This window comes from Panthera leo, chromosome E1 (genome assembly GCF_018350215.1).
Source record: "Panthera leo isolate Ple1 chromosome E1, P.leo_Ple1_pat1.1, whole genome shotgun sequence".
Classification (NCBI taxonomy): Eukaryota; Metazoa; Chordata; class Mammalia; order Carnivora; family Felidae; genus Panthera; species Panthera leo.
In genome coordinates this window covers 11,992,463-12,014,128 of record NC_056692.1, presented here as the reverse complement: position 1 = coordinate 12,014,128, position 21,666 = coordinate 11,992,463, and the positions used below count along the sequence as shown (strand labels likewise).

At 55.2% G+C, this 21,666-nt stretch overlaps 1 protein-coding gene across 3 annotated transcripts in view; it reads left to right on the top strand.

Moving 5' to 3' along the window:
- LOC122206718 (myosin phosphatase Rho interacting protein) overlaps positions 1–21,666 on the top strand; it is a 154,106-nt gene that overhangs the window by 71,237 nt on the left and 61,203 nt on the right. For all 3 annotated transcript variants that reach the window (XM_042916158.1, XM_042916160.1, XM_042916159.1), the window contains exons 4-5: positions 12,710–12,861; positions 18,088–18,172. In XM_042916158.1, coding sequence (XP_042772092.1) covers positions 12,710–12,861; positions 18,088–18,172 — 237 coding nt within the window. The remainder of the gene's footprint in view (positions 1–12,709; positions 12,862–18,087; positions 18,173–21,666) is intronic.

Sequence of the window (21,666 nt, the reverse complement as noted above, 5' to 3'; positions counted from 1 at the left end):
CTCTCTGCTCCTTCCACTGGAGGAAGATGGCCTCCTTGGACTGGGGCTGGGGCTGCCTGGAGCGGCATCGTGGAGCAGGCGGGGATGGATTGGGGGGGAGCAGGGGCGGACAGAGCTGCCGCTGGGGCTGGGCGGCAGGTGCCAAATCCCGCCCGGCCCCCATCCACGAGGGAGGAGCTGGGCATTTCTTTCGGTGGCACCGGCACTAGCCTTTCTGTTCCCAGCTCACATGATTCTTCCCCCCGCCTCCCCCCTCCCTTGCCTCCTGGAGGCCTCTCGGTGACCCTGGGCTTCATGGGCCTGGGGTCAGTTCTGCCCATCTGCCTGTGTGCCCCTGGGTCACCTGACCCCTCAGGAGCCCGCTTCACTGCCTGCTGGGTACCTGATGTCTCAGGCTTTCACTCTAATGGACATGATCCTCTCCCAGAAGGAAGCTCTTTCTGTTGAGAAGTGACATAGGACTGTTGACCACAGACACCTTGCTTCCATCTCCTTTGCATCTGACAGGAGAGCTGAGTTAAGTCCTTTTCTTGATTGTCGCCCTCCTCAGCCTGCCTCGTCCCTCACACTCTGCCCCACCAGTGCTCCTGCTCTGTCCTCTACCCCTGGACATCCTCTTCCCTTTCCTGCCTCACCCCTGCCCCAGACAGACTGTCCTGTTAGCCAGCCCTTAGCAGTCTCCCAGAGGCCTTTCCAGCTCTGACAGTCTACACAGGCTACTGTCTCCCTGCCTCTATGGCTCCACTTGACTTCTTGTCCTGCCTGCCTGCCTCCCATTACTTGTGGCTTTAGCCTAGGAAGGTATACTTTCTATGAAGCAGGGAGATAGAAAAAAGGTAGCTGGAAATATAGGCGAAGCACAAAAAAAAAAAAGAAAGAAAAGAGAAAAATTAGTCCTTTAGTTTAGCACCTGCTCTAGCCCTGAGTCACTGAGGCCCGATCCTAAAAGTCATCCCCGTCTGCTCTTTTTTTCTTATCCTCATACGCCTCGAATCCTTTCTGCTCTACCTTCAGCATAACCCGAATGCAGCCCCCCACACCATCAGCATCGCAGTCTGGGCCACCGTTTCATCTGCCTGCCTCACTTGTCTGGGGTCAGAGTATTCTTGTGAGCTACAGCCAGGCCTCCTCTGCTGGCACACGTCCTTGGCAGGTCATGTCTTCCGGGCCAGGCTGGCCGTGGCCACCCTGGACCCCCTTCATTCCAGTCCTCCAGCAGGCCTGCCCACCAGCTTCCTCAGCCGGCCCAGCTCGTCCCTGCCCTGCGGCCTCAGCACTACTTTCTCCTTCACTCTGCCTCTGTTGGCCTCCGTGGGGTCCACCCCCCAGGCGTTCCCTAGCCCTGTACTTGCTTTCCTTTCCTTCAGTCATTTATTTCACTGCTTTGTTTTCTTTTTATTTACGTTTATCACCATGAGAATGAAGTGAGCTTTACTAAGGTGGCCTGTTGACTTGTTCTCACCTCTCCCCTGCACCAACCAAGCACAGTGTGTGCCTGGCATAAAGTAGGTGCTCAGTAAATACCTGCTGTCTATTCCTAAACATTTGTCTAGCCAGTTCTAAGGTGATTACATGGACTTTTAGGCAGGGCCTTGAAGACTTCCTTCACTATCAGTAGATGGGATTAAAAGTATAAAGTGGAGCTAGAGTCAGAGCCCCGAGAATTTAGGCGGGGGCCACAGGCCCACAGGTCCAGTTGTGAGTCAGACGGGTGGTAACGTACTTCCTCCAGGAGTCTTCCACGTCAGCCTCCAAAAACTGTAGGGACTATGGGACATACCAGGAGAAGAGGCCGAGACAAGGGACATTTGCGCAGGCAGGTAGGCAACAGAACTGGGGAGGGGGAGGGGGAGGGGGCTTAGGTGCCAGGTGGAAACCGAGAAAGGCAAAACTATAAAGGCAGGATTTAGTGGTTCCGTTGTGGGGGGAGGAGACTGATTTACTTCAAGGTCTGGAGCTAGGGAAGTAAGCTTGGGGCTCTGGGGCGAACTTGGCCAGTGTGCTAAACCTTACTAATCGTGTTCAAGTCAAAAGGCTCATTCCTGTAACGGATGCTCATTCGTACATAGTTTGTACCTGAGGTCACCACACCTATCAGAAAGATAGTTCTTGTGTTGTCCAGGTCCAGCTGTGCTCTGAAGTATCAGTGCCCTAGAGGAGAGTGTTGATCCCCAGCAGGATTCTGGGGTCCATCCTTTGGGGGGAGAGGTGCTGCTCCTGTCCTCGAGGTGAGGATTGGAAATGGGGAGAGGGAGGAGTAGGAAGCTGGAGGGTGGGAGGGTTGAGATTCGTGCCCACTGCTGCCTCTGTTCCATACCTGCTGGGGAGACCTCACGCAAGGCTGCTGTAACTGGGCTCCAGTTGGCCAGACTCTGCCTGTAGACAAGGAGCGTGTTGACTGAAATGGCGCATTTCTTTCTACCCATTGCCCAGTTTCTGTTTCTACTGTTCATGTTGCGGTTATTCCCAATATGGGAATCCAACTTGGCCTGGATGTGTGTGCGCATGCATGTGTGTGTCTTCAGATATGCATAACACAAAATTTACCATCTTAGCTGTTTTCAGTGTGCAATTCAGTGGCGTTAAGTACATTCATGCTGTTGTGCAACCATCAGGGTCCTCCGTCCCCAGAACTTCTTTATCTTCCCAACTGAACCCCTAGGAGTTAAACACTAATATTTGTCCTTTTGTGTCTGGTATATTTCACTTAATGTAATGTTTTTAAGATGCGTGCATGTTATAGCATGTATCAAAATTTCATTCCTTCCTGTGGCTGGATAATATTCCTGTGGGGGGAGGGGGCACATTTTGTTTATCGTTCATCCATCAGTGGACACTTGGGTTGTTTCTCCCTTTTTGCTGTTGTGACTAATGCTGAAACGAACATGGGCATACAAATATCTGTTCGAATCCCTGCTTTCGGTTCTTTTGGGGATATATCTAGAAGTGGAATTGCTGGATGATAGGGTAATTCTGTGTTTAATTTTTTCAGGAACTGCCAAACTGTTGCCCACAGTGGCTGTACCATTTTATCTTTCCACTAGCAATGCACAAAGGTTTCAATTTCTCCTTATCCTTGCCAACACTTGTTGTTTTCAGGTTTTTTGTTTTTTTCTTTTTCTCTTTCTTTTCTTTTCTTTTCTTTTCTTTTCTTTTCTTTCCTTTGTTTTCTTTTCTTTTGTATTAAAGCCATCGTGGTAGGTGTGAGGTGGTATCTCATTGTGGTTTTAATTTGCATTTCCTTAATAACTGATGTTGGGCACCTTTTCATGTGTTTATTGGCCATTTTTCTATCTTTTTTGAAGAAATGTCTATCTAAATTTTTAGCTCATATGTTTTTTTATTTTTTGCTGTTGAGTTGTAGTTCTTTATATATTCTTCATGTTGATCCTTTATCAGATGTGTGATTTGTAAATATTTTTTTCCATTCTGTGGGTTGTCCATTCTTGTGACAGTGTCCTTCAACATACAAAAGTTTTCAATTCTGATGAAATCTCGTTTCTTCTATCTCTAATGCCTGTACTTTTGGTGTTCTATCCAAATCCTTGTCAAATCCAGTGTTCGAAGCTGTTTGCCTCAGTCTTCTAAGATTTGTATATTTTTGCTCTTACATTTAGGTCTTCGATTCAGCATGAGTTAATTGTCATATACGGTATAGTGGACACTTGGTTCTTGTGGAGTCCTGCTCTCATCCTGGTTGGGTGAGTGAGGAGGATAAAAGGTCATCCCTTGCCTGCCTTGCCCTTCCCCGTCTTCCCTTGCCCCCGGTCTTAGGAGCAAGGTGAGCCTTGGCTGGGCAGTGATGGCTTCCCAAGGAGAGCTGAGGGCCCTTGGCTGCTTGGTGGGAGCCTAGACGTCTTTGCTGCCCAGCCAGCGGCCCAAGCCAGCAGGCCAGTCTGGCACAGCAGGTGTGAGAAGGAACTTCCTGGCATTGGCAGCAAGTGAAAAAGGTCCTTGTTGTATTCTTTTCTCCCTTAAAAAAAGAAGTTTAGCCAACCCTAACAATGCTCCACAAAGGCAGTGAGTTTGGCTGGTTGACAGAGCCCTTAGTGGGTCATTTCCACAGCACCCCACCGACTCCCTGCATGTACTGTACTGGGCTGGGCAGCCCCTCTCTTCCTGCAGCTCCCAGGCTACAGCCCCGATGTGGCCACGGCACTGGACACAGCTCTCGTTGCTGCTTGGGATTAGCCAGTGTTCCCCCATTTGTGGGTCCCTTTCTGCTGAATCTGTGGAAGCCCTGAATGCCTCAGAAAGCCCATCCTGCCCCTGGTTGAGGCCAGAGCCAAATCTTGAAGGGAACCTCCCAGGGACAGGAGCATCATCATCTCTGGCAGGAGCTCAGAGCTGCTGTGTGTTCCGCACAGACGCCTGTTGTCGGAGCCTGGTAGGCTGCAAGTTAGCTCTTTGGGGGTGGTTGGCTCTAGCTGCTGCAGTAGAGGTAATGTGTTGAGGTGGGTTAGGAATTGGAAAGCCGGGCTCTAGTCCTTGTGTCCGTCTGGGCCGTGGCTTCCACGTCTGAGACGCGTGACAGGGAGGGGCATCAGGCGCCTTCCAGGCCTAGGTTGGAGGCAGCAGGCTGTGAGCGTTCTTCCTGCAGGGGCCTGAGTGGAGCAGCGTGGGCCTCTGAAAGGGCTGCCACATGCCGATTATTTCTGTACCTGTGCAATGTCTTGTTTTGTTTGACTTGTAAGTATATAGGTCATTGCCTTTTAGTGTGGTAACAAGATTGTACAATCATCTAATTTTAGAACATCCCCCCCCCACCCCCTGCAAAGAAACCCTGTACCCCTTATCTGTCATCCCCTAAACTTCCCCCAGGCCTTGGCAACCTTGATCTACCTTCTGTCTCTATCAATTTACGGGCTCTGGACGTTTCCTACAAATGGGATTAATGCAGTATGGCCACACCCACCTCTTGCGTTTCATCTTTATCATCTGCTGGCCCCAGGGGTGGTGGCTGCACACCGTGGTCCTCTGGTGGTCGGGCCCTTTCTGGGCCCTGCTCCTCCTTCAGGCTCCTGCACTTCATGGCCCTCAGATGGTAGAGGACTTGTTACCTTTGCACATGGAGCATCCGGCTACCCATTTAGCAAAAATGAGATTGGGCAAGGTTGGGTGTTCCTATTTTATAAATAATACATATTCAAGGGCACCTAGATGGCTCAGTCGGTTGAACATCTTGCCTCTTGATTTAGGCTATCATGATCTCAGAGGCATGGGGTGGAGCCTGCTTAGGATTCTCTGTCTCTGTCTCTCTCTCAAATAAAATAGCCAATAAAATAATACATATTTATAAGTACAATGTTGTGGTACGTATGTTACAGAATATTTATAAATAAAGCATAGTATTTATACAACGAATCTGCAACGTAAACTTAGAGGGGTCGGTTTTTTTTTCCCATATATCATTCAAAAATAAGTGCTGAAGCTCATTTTGAATGGTGCCAATGTAGGCATATAGAGGAAAATCAAATTAATTTTATTGAGGACCTCACCATCTATTGTGGAGAAGAGATGGGCAGACCTGAAGGTGGACTCAGGGCTACATGCAGGGCTCTTTCCTTCAGAGGGGAGGTGAGGGATGTGAGGCAGGCATCTCTGGCAGAAGATGGCTATAAAGGAGGCCAGCCTATTCACCAGTGGGTCACCTAGGCCTGTAAGCTTGGGCAGGACGTGAGGACGGGGCTCCTGAGGGCCTCAAACACGGGGCAGAGAGCTTGGGCTCGAAGCTACGGGAGCAGTTAAGACAGAAAATGCCCTGGCCACATTTGTGCTCATGAAAGGTCATTCTTGGACCAGTACTGGCGACCATGGGGAGACCAGCAGAGTCGAGGCCACCCTAGGCCTGGGTCCTAACTGTGGAACAGTGCTGAGGAGCTGAGTGCCGTGCCTGGGAGAATAGAAACCACAGACCTTCCCGCTGGATGCCAGCTGCTTCTGCGTGCCTCCCACAGAACACATCCCAGAGGCTCCCAGCTCCCTGGCTCGACTGGGATCAGTGAGCAGTGGGATGACTCCGGGGCGGGCAGTGAGAAAGAGATGGGTGTGACACTCACGTGTGGGCCTGCCTGCGCCTGGGAGCTGGCGGGGGAGGAGGGCTAGGCCACAGTGCAGGTGAAGTGTCTGGTGCTCCAAAGAAGGGCAGACACCCGGCCGCATTGGAGTGTGATGGGGAAACCAGACTCTGATCTTTCCCGGGGCCTTGACGTAGCGCCTGGGAGACACAGACAATGAAAGTAAACTGCTCTGCTGCGCTTGGATAAACCCCTTAGTTTAGCCCATCATTTTCAAGAGCCTGTTTTTGGCCATCTTAGGACCAGTCACTGGCCTCCGGTGTGGGCTTGGAGGCCTGGCGTTTCCTCCCTTCTCAGGGAGAGGGCGGCCCATGGCCCCTCCAGTCCAGCCAGGCCCGTTCTCTTCACCCTGCTGGCCTCTTCTCTGTCCCTGGGTAGGAGACAGATGTGTCCGGTGTTTTCCTCTCTTTTCCGTGGGGCAAGCAGTCAGAAAATGTATTGAATAAATGGTCTTTTCTCCACCATCCCCTTGCTTGGTGGGGAGTGTGTGTGTGTGTGTGTGTGCTGGGAAACAGCAAGGGAGGCAGCCTGGGTCATGTGCCAGCCCTGAGCCCTCACTTCCTGTGAACAACTCTGTGAGGTAAGGGATTTCTTTTATTGTGGTAGAATATACACAACACAAAAATGTACTGTTTTAACCACTTCAAAGTGTACAATTCAGTGGCATTTAGTACATTTATAATGTTGTGCAACCATCACCACTGTCTAGTTTCAGAACTTTTCTCATCACTCCAAACGGAAATCTCCTACCCATTAAGCAGTCACTCGTCATTCCCCACTCCCCCACTCATCCCCTAGCAACCATTAATCTGCTTTCTGTCTCTATAAATTTGCCTGTTCTGGATATTTCATCTAAGCTGAATTATACAGTATGTGTCCTTTTGTCTCTGGCTTCTCTTCTTTCACTTAGCTAATGTTTTCAGGGCTCAGCTCATCTGTGTTGAAGCACGTGTCAGTATTTCATTCTTCTTGGGGTTGAACACCATTCTGTTGTATGACTAGAATTGATGGACGTTTAGGCAGTTTCCACCTTTGGGCAATTGTGAATAGTGGTGCTGTGAACATTTGTGTACAGGTTTTGTTTGAACACCTCTTTTCAGTTCTTTGGAGTATAAACCTAGGAGTGGAATTGCTGGGTCATGTGGCAACTCCATGTTTAACTTTTTGAGGAACCTCCAGAATATTGTCCACAGTAGCTGCTTCATTTTACATTTGAAGTAAGGGATATCGCTACTCCTGTTTTACACTTGTGGAAACTGAGGCTTAAAGTCGGCAGCTTGCCCAGGGTGACTTATGTGGTGAGCGGCAGATGTAAGACTCTGTACCAGAGGTGGTGCACTTCTTGGCTCGTTGGGTTCTAGAAACGTAAAGCTACATTAGGTCTCTGAGCCTTTGTGGGGAATAAGGGGCTAGAGGCTCAGTCATCTGGCTCCTCCTCTCCTGGGGTGCTGGGCACACAGGTGACAGGCTCCCACACCACAGCCCCCAGCCTGGTTGGCCCGGCCTCCTCCTGTAGGCAGAGTTGCAGCAGTCAGGTTTCATGTTGGAGTCCCTAAAGGGCAGAGGGGGTGCAGAAGGGGGCTCTCCCTCCAGAGGAGCCACGTGAGGCCACGGAAACAGACCTGGCACCTGAAGACTTGTGGCGAGACCGCGGGTGTGAAGGACGGTTGTGAGCCACCCCACAGACCAGGAGGACTGTGGAATACATGGGAGGATGCTTGGGCGGGGGACTTTGCTGGCTTCTTGCCAGGCAAGGAACAGGAGGAAAGGAGTTCTGTGTGGAGGGCACCTGCTGGGGCCCTTGGCCGAGGTTGGTGGAAGGCACTTGCTTCTCTGAGCTCTCAGAGGGGTGAGGGGGCGGCTTTTGCTCACTCCAATCCTGGGTGGATTCATGGGTATGTCTTAAGACCCCTTTTCCATGGGTCTTGCCAGTTTCCTTTGAGAACTTGGACTTTGAGCATATTCGTGCAAAGAGAGCTGCTCACTAGGGAGAACTGTGGCCTTGGAGAGAGTCAGGTGCTGAGAGTCAGGTGGCCCAGTCTACACCTGGATGGCATTTGGTGTCCCACCTCTTGAAGGAGGGACTCATGATTCGTTAGACTCAGGACTCTGAGCAGCTTGGCAGTAGCAGGAAGAGCCAAGGGACAGTCTCTGTGATCCTGACCAGCGCGTGTTCCTCTCAGGGAGCGGGGTTCCAGGGGCGCCTGAGATGGGGAGCAGTACTCAGCAGAGCTCCCCAAGGGCCACCTTCCTTGCAGAGGAAATTCAGATCTAACCTCCTTAATCCCAAAGAAAGGATGTGCTCTCTCCTTGTACCTGGCTCTAGCGGCCTGACCATGCCTCCAGTGTGGCCGCCAGGGAGGCCTCCGTACGGGAGCTTGTGGGAGCCGTTATGGTCACCTCTGGGGAGGGTGGAGGAGGTCATGCTCCCGCGAGGGCTCTCTCTGCTCCTGCCTGCTGACAGGTTCTGCAGTAAGCGCGGGCCACCCTTGCTCTGGGTGACCCCAGGCCCCTTTCCCGCTCTGAGCCCCAGCCTGGGCATCTGTGTGTCGAGCCTGTCAGAGCGCCTTCCTCCTGTGGCTGTCATCAGAGTGAACCTGTAACTACTTATTCAGAGCCTGCCCAACCCCGGAAGACAATATTATTCTTGCCGCGGCGGCTCCTACTGAGAGGTAGAGTCTTCTTGTCCTTCCTGGACCATATTCTGCCCCTGCTTCTGGCAGCCTGGAGACGTGCTGGCTGACCACTGTCACCACCGGGTAGCACTGCTTTTCCTACTCCTCAAGTGGGTCGTGGGGAGTGTGAGAGAACATAATACAGAACGCAGCGCACGCGGTGAAAGTATTGCCCCGTAATTTTTCATTCCGTGTGTGTGTGCCCATGCAGCTGTTCATCCCAAAGTGAAATGCGCTCTTCTCTGTCAGTCATGAGCAGATTAGCTTGAAATACGCGAACTGTCGCACGACCTGCAGTTGACTGGGTTAAGATTTTGTGAGCACTACTTTGCCCTGGGGGAAAGCCTTTGTCTCTGTTTTCCCATCTGAATGGGGGAGGGGGTGTAAATTGGACTGGTCCCGTTCCATCCAAGTCTTGCCTGGCCGCTGGTTCTGTAAGCACAGCTGCCTGGAGGGAAGGACCCCCATGGATAGCTCTAGCTGGCCTCTTCTTGTACATCTGTGCTACTTTCCTCTTCTTTCCCTCTGGCTCTTAGAAACTTCCCAAACTTCGAGATCCAACAAGAAGTGGAGGAGGCCTGTTTTCCCCAAAGTGCCTGGGATGGGTGGGGGTGGAGGGTCTCCAGGTGGTAAGGCTGCTGTGGCAGCATCTTCCAAAGCAAACCCCTGGCAGGCGCCCGGCTGCAGTGGGGAGAGGTTCCCTTGGCCTTTTGTGGGCCAGGGGGCAAATGACAGAAGGGCTGGGTTCTCAGCAGGGTGTGCTCACATCCCTGGAGAGAGGCCCTGCTCTTAGCCGTCCCGCTTGGTCACTTTATGCTTCCGTGGTCTTCGGCCTTGGGATTAGTTGACACTGATGCAGCCCTACCATCCAGGCTGATGTGTGTGGAGGCCAGAAGAGGACCGGAAGCCCCCAGGTGGCCGGAGAGCATCTGGTGACTTTGCCGGCTGAGGACCTACCCATAACTTGGCAACAGAGCAGAGTTGGGTGGCCTGCAGACAGCCCCCTCTTTTTTGAAATTGAGCAAAACTAGGTGTCACTCGGCCTCGTGGGAGGCCTGGATTCCTAACCTCTGGAGGTACAGACTGAGGGCAGGGAGCTTGTCAGATGGAGCTGAGCTCTGCCGACAGTGTTGGGGTGAGGGGTTCCCTCTGGCTGGATGTGGATTTTAGCCTGGATATCTGCCCTCGCTTTCTAAGCACGAGGCCTGGTCTGGCCGGGAGTTGGATTGTCAAGGGTCTTCTCTCTCCTCAGCTCTGACAATGCAGAAGGGTGTGGCCACACCTGTGCCTGGGGGCTCTCTGGAGACCCTTGGTTGACCTGGTCCACGGTTTGAGGGCAGACTAGTGAAGGAGCACATGGGGGTGGCGGTATTGGCAGCCGGGGCGGGGGCGGGGGCGGGGGGGGGGGGGGGGCGGCTGCGGGAGTATCGGTAAGAGGACGTGCTGGCCCCGCGCCCGGCAAGCGGTGATCGCCCGGGAGAATGAGCACCTTCACAGCCGGTGGCCCCGGTGCTGGTGAGGCTTCTCCCCAGTGGCACTGTGCAGACTCAGGAGGAGCTGTTGACTCTGCTCCCTTTTTCCACATGTCCAATAGGATTAGACAGTGCCTGCCTCATAAGTAATATTTAAGGAGGCGTGGAAGAGGTCGTACTTACGATAAGACCCTGACACACAGATAGTAAATAAACATTCGTTTCCTTTGGCCATAGCTTGTTATGTCTTTGCTTTTTATTGACGCTTCTGAAAGCTCGCCTGGAAGGAGGTAGAGACCGCATTTTGCACACACACAAAACTGAGGCACAAAGAGGTTGTAGGAAGTCTCAGGGTACGACTGGTGACGAGGTCCCACGACCGCATTCAGCTGCAGGGCTGGCTGGGAAATCTTGCTGGTGGCCGGTGGCCACGTGTCCAGCAAACACAACTACTGTGCAAGAGGGGACGGTGAGCAGTTTCGTGACCCTGAACCCTGGCACAGTAGTCTCTAAAGATAAGCCCACTAGGTGGCATAGTGAGAGGAAAGTATTAGAATTTCTGTTGGTGTGTTTTAACTTCCCTGTGTGTGTTACGTACGTGTCATAGTTTATAAGCTGTTGGCACAATAGCACAGATAGATAACTTACGTCGTGCTTCCATGTGCCACAGGCGGGCGTACGTTGGCACCTTGTGACGCCCACGAATCCAAGTTGGGGTGGACATCGAGGACAAAGGAGGAAACGTGACCTTGGGAAAGCCCCTCTGCTGTCCCCTCTCCCCTCTGTGGCCCTGCTCGGGGCCCTGATCCTCACAGCAGTCCACAGCATCAGTGTCCTTGTTTCAGGCACAAGGACCCACCTCAGAGGATCCGTGAGCCTTGTCGGTGGCAAGGGGGAACATGTGCTTCAGCGTGCGGGACGCTGAGCTAAAAGAGCAGAAGTCACCACCCCTTAGTTTGCCCAAAGGGGGTTCACATGGGGCAGTGGCATGATGCCAGAGCAGACCTGGGATTAGAAATTCTGAAGAGTGGAGGTGCTGGAACTGGACTGAGGAGGTTGGGAAGCCTAGGAGGACCATGTGGCCCCACCCTGGGTTGGAAGGTGCGTTCTTGTGGCCGTGGGAGCACTACTCATTGGGGGTGGGGGCAGGCACTAGACGCCTGTGGGCCTCCCCAGCCAGAAGACAGATGATGGGGGGGGGGGGGGTCCCAGGCTACCAGTCTTGCTCCCTGCTCCTGAAGAACCCCCCTGCTTGGTTGCAGGATAAGCCACTAAGCTCCCTTTTCCAGCTCAAAGACTCTCCAGAAGGGCCCAGGAGAGATGCTACAAGTCTGCTTCACTGAAGGACCACACTAGGCTTAGTATGGGTGTGCCCCCTCTCAGAAGTGGGACTCTGCCCCCTCTCTATCCACACCTGAAGTCAGAGGCCAGCTCACAGCTGGCTCTCCTGCCCTGCCGCACGCATTCTGAGCTGAGCCTAAGGAAGGGCGGGCTGAGCCTAGAGGCTCCATGAGGAAAGGCTTCTTGGAGCTGGAAAGCATACTCCTTCCCCCTCCTGTGGACCAGAAAGCTGGCAGCCATATTGGGTGAGGTCGGGAGCTCTTGCCCTTGGCATGGTGACAGCCACGGCACCTTGTTTCCCTCCCCAAAGCATCTTCCTGCTTGGGGGAAAGGTGAAGGGCCACAGGACGCAGGGGTAACAGATCCTCTTTAGGAAGGTCTTCTCTGCTGACCCTCACCCCAGTGGGAATCTAAAGCCTTCTTTGCTTGCGTTCTGTCCCGAATCTCAGGGTCTAACAGTGTCAGAAAAGGAAAAAAAAAATTTATTTGTTCCGGTGCTGGCCAGGCAGCCTTGTAGCAAATCCTCGTGGGTGCTTCCTGGGAGGTGATGGTGGGTCATCTGCCCCGAGTGGGCTTGGCCTACCTTTAAAGCATTTATGATGTGTGTGGCTCCAGCCTGCCAGCCCCACAGCCTGCCTTCCAGGATGTGGCTTCTCTCTGGCCCCCTCCTTGCCTCTAAAAATAACCTTGCTATTTTAGAACCACCTCCTCTGGAGCCTTTTCTCACTGCTCTCTTGGATCAGTAACCCCTGTGAGACCTGGCTCTTGGCTGCCTCTGTCCCCTCAGCTGTCCTCCCAGAGCTGTCCCCTTCCTGTTTCTCCCCCTTCCCCCAGTACCAGCTGGGATATTGTTCTCCAGCTAGGAAGGAATGTCCAGCTGGCTGTCCTCCGAGAAGAAGAGACCTGTCACCTCTCCTCCCCGGGGATGGGTAGGGAGGAAGCGGGGCCAGGAGGGTGGCGGCGAGGCAGAGCACCACCCCGTGTGTCTGTTGTATTTGGGGACTCACACAGGCGTGAGAGGTTCAGGTGCCTGTCGAAGTGACAAGGGTTGAGAGGGCCGGGGGCTACAAGGACAGTCCATGCTGCCGTACTCTGACCCATGAGTGCTGGCTCCTGAGTGACTCCCCGCCCCATCTTCTTACAGCCCACAACCCTGCCTCAGGGCACCATCAACATGAACCAGTGCACAGATGTGGTGGATGGGGAGGCCCGGACAGGCCAGAAGTTCTCCCTGTGCATCCTGACCCCTGAGAAGGAGCATTTCATCCGGGCAGAGACCAAGGAGATCATCAGCGGGTGAGTCTGCCCCACACGTTTCGGGAGGAGGCGCTCCTTACCCACCAGCGGGTTCTCGGACCGGTTCCCTTTGGCACAAATTGGGCAATATCGCCGTCCCTTTCTTCATCAAATGTGTCGCCGCTTCTGAGTCCCCTCTTTCTCTTCACAGCGCTACTGTGTGCCTGGTCACCACGCCAGAAACTGGCCTCCCCCTCCACCCGCCTTTGCGTCATCCGCATGTCCACATACCCACCAAGGCTGTCTCCTCATGTCCTGTGTGCTCGGGCGCCTCCCTCTGCTGGCACTGCCCGGTTCCGGGGCTACCTCGTCTCCTTTAGGCCTCTCGCTGGTCTCCCCACCTCTGTTCCCACGCCTCCCCAACCTGGTGTCACTCAACCGTGAGGGGCTCAGTCCCAGAGCTCGTCTGACCTTGCCGAAAACGCCACCACTTGGGGAACAAGTCCAGGTTCCTTGGCTGGCCCTGGGGGGGGGGGGGGGGGGGGACCCTTCACAGCCCTACAGCCTCACCTCCACCACCCTCATGTCCCAGCACGGAGCTGCTTGTCACCACATATGCCCCTGCTGCCCACTGGCTCTGTGCCTTCAGTGGGGAATGATCCCTCAATCCCTCAGACTGGTAGAGTCAGCCGGAGCGTGCACTCTTCCAGGAAGCCTTCCCCGTTGAGGCACCTGGCGCCATCGGCTGGCCCTTAGAAAAGATGCAGATTGTCTGCGTGCACACGTGGCTTCCTTAGGCAGCAGCAGGTCCTTGAGGGAGGAGGCTGCGTCTCGCTCGCGGTCACCCCAGTGCTGCTGCGTACACTGGCTTCTTTGTCCAGGTGGAAGGAAAGAAAGCCTCTGAGTGACACCACTGCCCTGACCGTGCCGTGCGCAGAGGCTCAGGGGGAGTCCTGGAAGCGGGAGGGGGGCCCAGGTTTGAGGCCGACGGTCCGGGTGGGGCAGAGCTCCGTGCTCCTAAGCCCACACGGCGAGTCCCTGCTCCCAGGGCACCGCTTGCCAGCTCTGTGCGACCTCACCACCCAGCGTGTGCATGGTGAGCAGGCTCCACCAGCCCGGCCAGGAGCTTGGGCACTGGATCTTGGAAAATCCCGTTGGTCCTTTAAGACCTAAGAAAGCTTTGAGAGAAAGTAAACCTGGGGAGTGAGGGGTACTGGGCTGATTATTGCAGCACAGAGTGGAGGGAAATCGAGCGTGAAGCCTTTTGGTTTCAATAAGTAAAAAGACTGAGCACTGGCCTGGGCTTCACTATCCTTCAGGATCTCAGGCTAAGGCTGCTGTATGAGGAAGTGAGGATACTGGTCAGAAGGTCCCCAGTTCTTGCCGAGTTCAAAAGTTCAAGTCCAGGGGCGCCTGGGTGGCTCAGTCGGTTAAGCATCCGACTTCAGGTCATGATCTCACGGTCTGTGAGTTCGAGCCCCGCGTCAGGCTCTGTGCTGACAGCTCAGAGCCTGGAGTCTGCTCTGGATTCTGTGTCTCCCTCTCTCTCTGCCCCTCCCCTGCTCATGCTCTGTCTCTCTCTGTCTCAAAAATAAATAAAAACATTAAAAAAAAAAAAAGTTCAAGTCCACACTGTGATAAGGAGGAGCAGAGGGCCAGAGCTGCACTGCAGGGTCACCAGGTGACCCTATGCTGGGGGGTGCCAGTTCACCCTGAGCCCTTTTCCCTTGGAGAGAGGCAGGTTTGCATTTCTGACTCCTGGGGGCAAACAGGAGGACCACTTTGCCTCTGCCTCTCCCTGGCCTTAGTTCTAGAACCATATGGTTTAAGAGTGTAGAGAGCGTGGAACGCCTGGCTGGCTCAGTCAGAGGAGCGTGCGACTCGTGATCTCGGGGTCATGGGTTCGAGCTTAACTTAAAAAAAACTAAGGAAAAAAAAAAAAAAAGAGTATAGAGGTCTTTTACAAAGAGATCCCTCATCCTACAGTTGGGAGACTAAAGTTTTAGAAACGAGAGGACCCTGACCAAGGGCCACCCTCCAGGCCTGAGTGACAGCACAGAACCACTTGCACTTCCTGGCTCACACTTGCTGCTGCGGCCTGTCTGCAGAAACACTCAGGCCGGGGCTCCACTGCCCAGCTGGATTCCTAGGGGGAGATCTAGCCTTGGGAGCTAGGTCCCGTGGAGGCTTCTGGTTAGCAGGTGGGATGGGAAAGGGGTGTCCAGGGTCCCCAGGACAGGCTGGATCATGTGTGACTGGGGGACCAGGTCAGGGATATAGCGATGTGCTACATGGCATTAGGAAACTGGCATCTGATCGCGCCTCTGGCAGGTGGCCTGAATCCTACCATTAGGCACTTGCCACAGGCCAGGGGACCTCCTAAGGTCACCACCTGTATGGGGAACGGGGACCGTCATTCCCATGCAGTGTGGGCAGACAAGGTCATTGATGAACCACGATACCAGATGCACATTCTCTCAGGGTCCCACACGTAGGCTGGGCTGTCGTGAGGTTAGGAGGTTTGTGCTGTGGCCCGGTGGCGTACCTGGAGCCAGAGCCACCCAGCGCTTTCCTCTCTCCTCATCCTGGGTCCGGGCCTCGCTTACCCCTGCCCAGCAGGCAGGGCTCACCGTGGCAGCCTGTCCCTGGGCCCCTGGGCAACAGCTTCCCCATCTTCACCACCTGCTGGGACTCTTGGCCTCCTTCAGGGAGACAGGTGGGAGGGCGGTGTCCCCTGGGTACAGACTTCTGCCTCCACCTCCTCTCCCTCGTCTGCCTCTTGCCTTTGTGGACGGACTCCTCCCTTGGCATCCTCACCACCTGGCACAGCTCCTTTGCCCAGGGTCTCATCTGGTCCCTGAGACCCTGAGATGGGTCTAAGCACGCAGCTCCCTAATGAGCGGCAGACACTTCCTCTGGGCTGACTTCGAGCAGGAGCAGTTGGGGACAGTCCATCCAGCCTTCTCCCCGGGGTCTTCTCTGAACAGAGGCCCCTGAGCAGCCCGTGGCATCTCTCCCAGAGCCGGATGGAGAGAGTTGGCAGTTCTTTTTCCCGGCTCTCTTGTGCCAGGAGGAGCCTTCAGGATGTTTGGGGCACAGCTTAATGCAGCTCTTTTAGAGGAGTTGGGAGGGGAGCAGGAGTTGGCGGCGGGTTGGGGGGCGGGGGGCTCTTCCGTGCTCTCCAGCTGGGCTGAGTCCAAGCTTTCCCCCTTCTCTGAGCCCCTGCCTTTCAGCTTTGTCCCCTTCAGTCTTATTCACCCTGGCTCTGCTGTCAGAGTCGGGGAACACTCTACCACGTCCCTGGCACTCACATCCATGACTGATCCCGTGTCCATACTCACCCCTTGCCTCTCTTCTCTTCCCGGGGATATTTTACATAGTAACACATCCGAATGACGTTACACGCTTCCTACTGGGCTTCCGTGAGAAATCCGAGTTCAGGGAACACATTCCGAGCCCAGCCCGCCCCTGCCTGTGCTCAGCCTCTGAGTCTCCAGCACAGCTCCCTGAGCTCCGTGCAGTCAGCAGTGCAACCACAGCACAGATCTCTTTCCTCAAGGCCCTGTCCTGCGTGGCTCGTGGGCGGGGACTCAGGGCACCCCACAGGTTCTGCACCCACCTGCCATACTCCCCGTGCTCCTGGGGCCCTGGAGGACGAGGTGACTTTGTCAGGCAGTCTCTTCTCCTCTCCTAAGTGAAGCTATGAGAGGGGTCTTTGACAGCTTGTTAGAGTGCCCAAAAGAATTTTCAGCCCCTGTGGCAGGCTGGAAAGTGGGTCTTTTAACCCCGGGAGCATGTGAGTTCCTCAGATGACATATGAGTGAGGCCCTCAGGGAGTCTGCTCATCTGCTGTCCTTACGGATACAGTCATGGCCTCTGTTCTTGCTTTGGGACCAGCCCACAGAGGAGTGACCCACAGGACCCTGTGCCTTAGGTCTCTGCGGGACAGGCAGTTGTTCGTTCTCTCAGCAAATTGAGAATTCCCTGTTCGGAGCTGAGCTCGGCTCTGCCCAGGTGCTGTGACTCCCCACACCCAAGCCCACTTTCCCCGCTGCCTGCTGTCAACAACCAGCACACCTCCTAAGGCTGTCCTGCAAGATCACGGACTGTGACTGGCCTCCCCTCCTCCGTCCCCGATTAAAGAAGCACCAGTGAGTGCGAAAGGCGCAAACCCTTCTTCCTGACCCAGGCTCGGGTCCTGGGTTGCTGCAGCCTCCGGCCAGGGTGCTGGCGGTGTGGGCTCTGCCTCACATCGCAGCTCAGCCGCTGCCGCTGGCCCAACACAGACCCTCGTGTTCTAGGAAGAAGGGAGACCAGAGTCTCCTGCTGTTCCTTCCCCTCTAGAGAGAGCGCCCTTCATCACCAGGTCCCTCCTGCCCTCCACTCCTCCTGTCTCCTCTCACCCAACCCTCCCAGATGTTAATGAAGCTCAGGTGAGGCAAGCAGCGGCTGTGTCACGGCCTAATCCGCCCCAGAGGTGGGGAGACTAAAGCCCGGAGGGGCTGGGAGCCACCCAAGGTCATGGTTAGAGAGTCGCACAGCCAGATCTGTATCAGCCGCTGCTCTTCCCACACTCCCCTGCTGCCTTCTCTGCTCCTGGTCCAGAGTGGACCTTCCAACATGTGGGTTTTGGGGTGGGTCCCTGGGCAGCTCTGCCAGACCTTCCCCAAAGCCGAGGTGCCCAGAGCCCTCATTGTGCAGGTGGTGGGGCCCAGAGGTGAGTGAGTGGGTCTGGGAGGTCAGCAGCTCAGCCCCCGGAAGTGATCTGCTGCAGAGAACTTTGGTAGCACAACTCTTGGTTCCTGCCTCTGTAGCCCTAAAGGACACCCAACAGCAGCCCGTCCGTATGCTAAACAAATCTTCTCTGGGAGGACCATTTTAAAACCAAGTCGAAGCCCCGAAGATGGGATCAGTGAGGTGCTTGCTCTGCACTCTGAGGCCTGTGGTTCAGGCCTGCTGCCCCATGAGGGTGAAGCATTCCTTGTGCCTGGGCGGACCACATGGCCCTCCCCACCTGCACTCTGGTCATTGTGGGGTCAGCATCTGGGCCTGGTCCCAACACAGACTGTGCTTGTCCTGGGCTGCACTTCTGGCAGTTCCTGCCCCAGTGGAAGCAGGCTCACATCTGGGTCGTGCTCTGCCCTGCTCGGCTGCCCAGAGGCCTGACCACTGGGTGGATGCCCCCAAGCAGGAACCGTTGCGCCTGGTGTCTAGACCACCCGACGAGGTTCCTAGTCCCCAAGAGCAGGGGTCTGATCCAGTGCTTCCCCCCTCTTCTCTCTCCAGATGGCTAGAGATGCTCATGGTCTATCCCAGGACCAATAAGCAGAACCAAAAGAAGAAACGGAAGGTGGAGCCTCCCACACCACAGGTAAGCAAAGTGGTATCGTTTCAGTAGAGCTGGGATGAAGTGAGAGCTCCCCGGAAGGACCCGGCCTAAAACTAGGGCTGAGGAAAAGGATCCAGATGGGGCTGAGATGGTCACCAGCCCTGCGTGGCCTCTCCTTCCCTCCAGTGGTCTGTGGGCCGCAATCGGTACGCTCCTCTCCAAGCCACAGGGCAGGACCCTCCATGGGCCAGGGTGGCCTTCGTGTACACTCTGGGGCTGCCCCAGGCGGTTTCCAGTGAGTGGGCCAGTGCTGAGCAGCAGTATTACAGCACGTGTCCCTTCCCTGGCTGTCCTGCCATCTGCTAGGGAGCACGCAGCATGCTTGGAAGGCTACTTGCTGCACACGCATGTCCTCGCGCACCACGGTTGAGGAAGGGACTCAGTTCAGCTCTACTTGACACACGGGGATGATCCTACAGACAGGCTGGGAAGGAAGGCCAGACAGGGAGTGTCCTGGCCGAGTGAGGGGCTCTCAGGGCTCAGGGCTTGACTCGTGGGCCCCTGTCCTACCTCCCATGTGACCAGAGCAGGAGGTAGCTTGCATAGTCCCACCAGGTCTAGTACTTTCCCAAAGGCCACTCTCTTCCACCTCTGCAGGGGCACACGGCACCCAAAAGGGCTGTGCACCTCCCTGCCATGCTCCTCACACTCCCAGGGCCCTGACGGAGCGAATTAACCTTCCTGAGCCTCAGTGAACTGATTCGCAGAACGCGCCCTTTGAGATCTGGTTATAGGATTTTTGTGGGCATGAAGGGAAGCGCTGAGCGCCTGATGGGCGTTCAGCGAATGCTCCTCCTCTCTGCTCCAGACTTCACAGTTACCGAGTGCCTTGCCCTGCCTGATCCAGCCTCACAGCAACCCTAAGAGTGAGCAGAATGGGGATCGGGTTCCCTTGGGATCTTGCAAGGCCCAGAGTCTGACAGGGAGCCAGCCCGTGACAGAACCTGGCTACCCACTGGGGGCTCTGTAGTCCTTGCTGGATACTCTCTGCTTCAGCGAGTGGCAGAGGTCAGCCTGGGCAGGACTGGTAGGTGTGTGCTGGCCTGGGTCCCTCGCCCTCTACACACCCACCTTGGGCTTCCTTGCACAGGCCCTGATGGAGTGCGGCCCTGGGCCTGCTCTCAGCCAATGGTTGTTGTCTGCTGTCTGTCCACGCTCCCCAAGGTGTCTCAGGCCAGCATCCTCTGAAGGTAGTATGCCTGGCAAGAAGTCAGCAAAATGCAGTTGAAGTCATTCCTGGAGACTGAAAGTGGGGCTTCCTACTAGGGAACAGCAGATACACACACAAATCCCCCAAAGCTGCCTGGTTTGAGAGAAAAAATCCCAGGCAGAATAATAGCGTTTAGGGTTACTCTGCGTTTCTATAGTGATGTCTTGGAAACATCGCTAGAGCAAAGCTCCGACCTCCAAATAAGGCAACGACATGTGCAATAGACACGTTCGGCCCAGACCGGGGAGTTTGGTTGTGTCCCTGCTCCCCGGCTGTCCCCTCCCTCTAGATACTGCTAGCCATGGCCGAGCTTCACCTTTTCCGTTGGTAGCAGGAGCCCCGCGATCACAGGGTGGGGAGATCACCCACTTCCCTGAGAGTCTCTTAGAGCATGGGTGTGCCAGCCTGCTCTGCTCACCCCTTCCTGAGCCCCAGCCGAAGCCAGCCTGGCAGGGACTCTTCTTTCTGCCCCTTGTTCCCAAGAGCATCACATTTGATTCCATTGGTTTCTGGAAGCTGTAAACTTTCGTCTGGGGCCCATCTTCTTGTGAATCAGTCTCATGAGGTGATGTGGGGTCTCTCCAGAGGAGAGTTGGGGATCTCTGGACAGGCCTTCCCTCCACAGCCTGATGCTGACGGTGTTTTGTTACCCTGAATGGAACAGGGAGGGAAGCCTAAAGCCTTGTGGGCCCCCCATCGAGGCAGGAACTCAGGACCCCATATCTGGCCTCTTTCTCTGTGGCCTGGGAGAGTTTCACGTAAAACCAGTGGGGATCTGGAAGTGCCGCTGTGCTGTGCCGTGCCCTCCAGAAACTCAGGAGGAGAGCCCACAGGGGCCCACTTTAAGAAGGATGTCTCAAGCAGTTAAGACTTGGGGCCATGGAGAGTACACTCACCAAGTGGTTTCCTGAGAGTATCAGAGAGAGACCCATGCCAGGCCCTGAGGGAGGATGAAGATCAAGCTACAGGGGGGAGCAGACAGCCTCTAGACTGGGCACATGGGTCCCAGCAGAGCCTAGAGCAGCAGGGAGTCAGGCTGGCCCTGGCCAGAGCCTCCAAAGCCTGAGGCCTGAGATACAGGTTCAGGGAGCTGCTGCTTTACTCAGCCCCAGTTCCCTCCAAGAGGAAAGACTTTTCCTGATACCGAGATGCCTAGAGAGAAGGAATAATGATCCATGCCAGGTATGACTAGGACAGGAAGGACGGAGATCTTACCGCCCTCTCCCCAAATCCCAGGTCTGCGGCCAGGGGCCGCGTGTTCCCCCTGCCAGTGTGTGGGCCGGGAGGCTTGATTCATCAGGTGGAGCTCTGGAATGCTGGTTTCTCCCATGCCCCCGCCCGCCAGCCTCTTGGCCCTTGCTTCTCCGCCTTTCTTGAGAGACTGTAAAACAGCAGACCCCTCTCAGTGTGACCAGAGACATGCCCGGAGGAATGTCCCTACTGGTCCAGTACACTGGTTCTTCTCAGGCCCACACGTGTGTTGTGGATTGCCACTTCTTCTGGGGTCTTGTTCTCTACGTGGGTGGCTGCTCCAGGTCACATCCTTCTTTTCATTGGGTCCCCGCTCCATTCCTGTGCCCAGGAAGTAGAAAGGCAGGCTTTCTGTGAAACCTCCTCTGGAGAGGGTACCTGCTTAGCTAGCATGTGGAGGCGACAGCGGCCCGGGCCTGCCTTTCTCTTTCCTCCCTACCTTTCAAAGCCCTTTGTGAGCTGCCAGATGAACAGCACAGACCTCGTTACAGCAGTGAAACGCTGATAGCCCCGACCATGCAGGGACTAGCACGTAGGAAACCTGGCACCTCTGCCTCCTTCCTCTTCCACTGGCACCTGTGGTCTGTGTCCTTGTGACCCCCAGCACCCTCTCCACCACAACGGCGACAAGTGTGGGGAGCGGAGGCAGTGCCCCACAGCCGCCACACATCCGCTTTGGAGAAGAGCAGCAACTTTACCCAGAGATCAGGCTTTCCTGTTATCACCCACCCAGCCCCCTCTCCTGGAAGCCAGCGTGGCTTTGCTCCTGCTGCCAGACTGTCCCTCTGTCTCCACCGATTCGATAAGGCTTGGCAGAGAGGGAAGAGAAAGCAGAGCCTCCAGAGGAGAGAAAAAGAACTGCCTGTGGACCTTGGCCGCCACTCAGGGCCCTCACTCTCTGCGAGGTGTTTTCCAGAAGTGGGGAGCATGGGGAGGGATCTGCAGATGTGACCAGCCCTCACAGATTGGGAGGCCCAGGGCCAGAAGGTGGGTGTGTAGCCACGAGGTGCTGGGA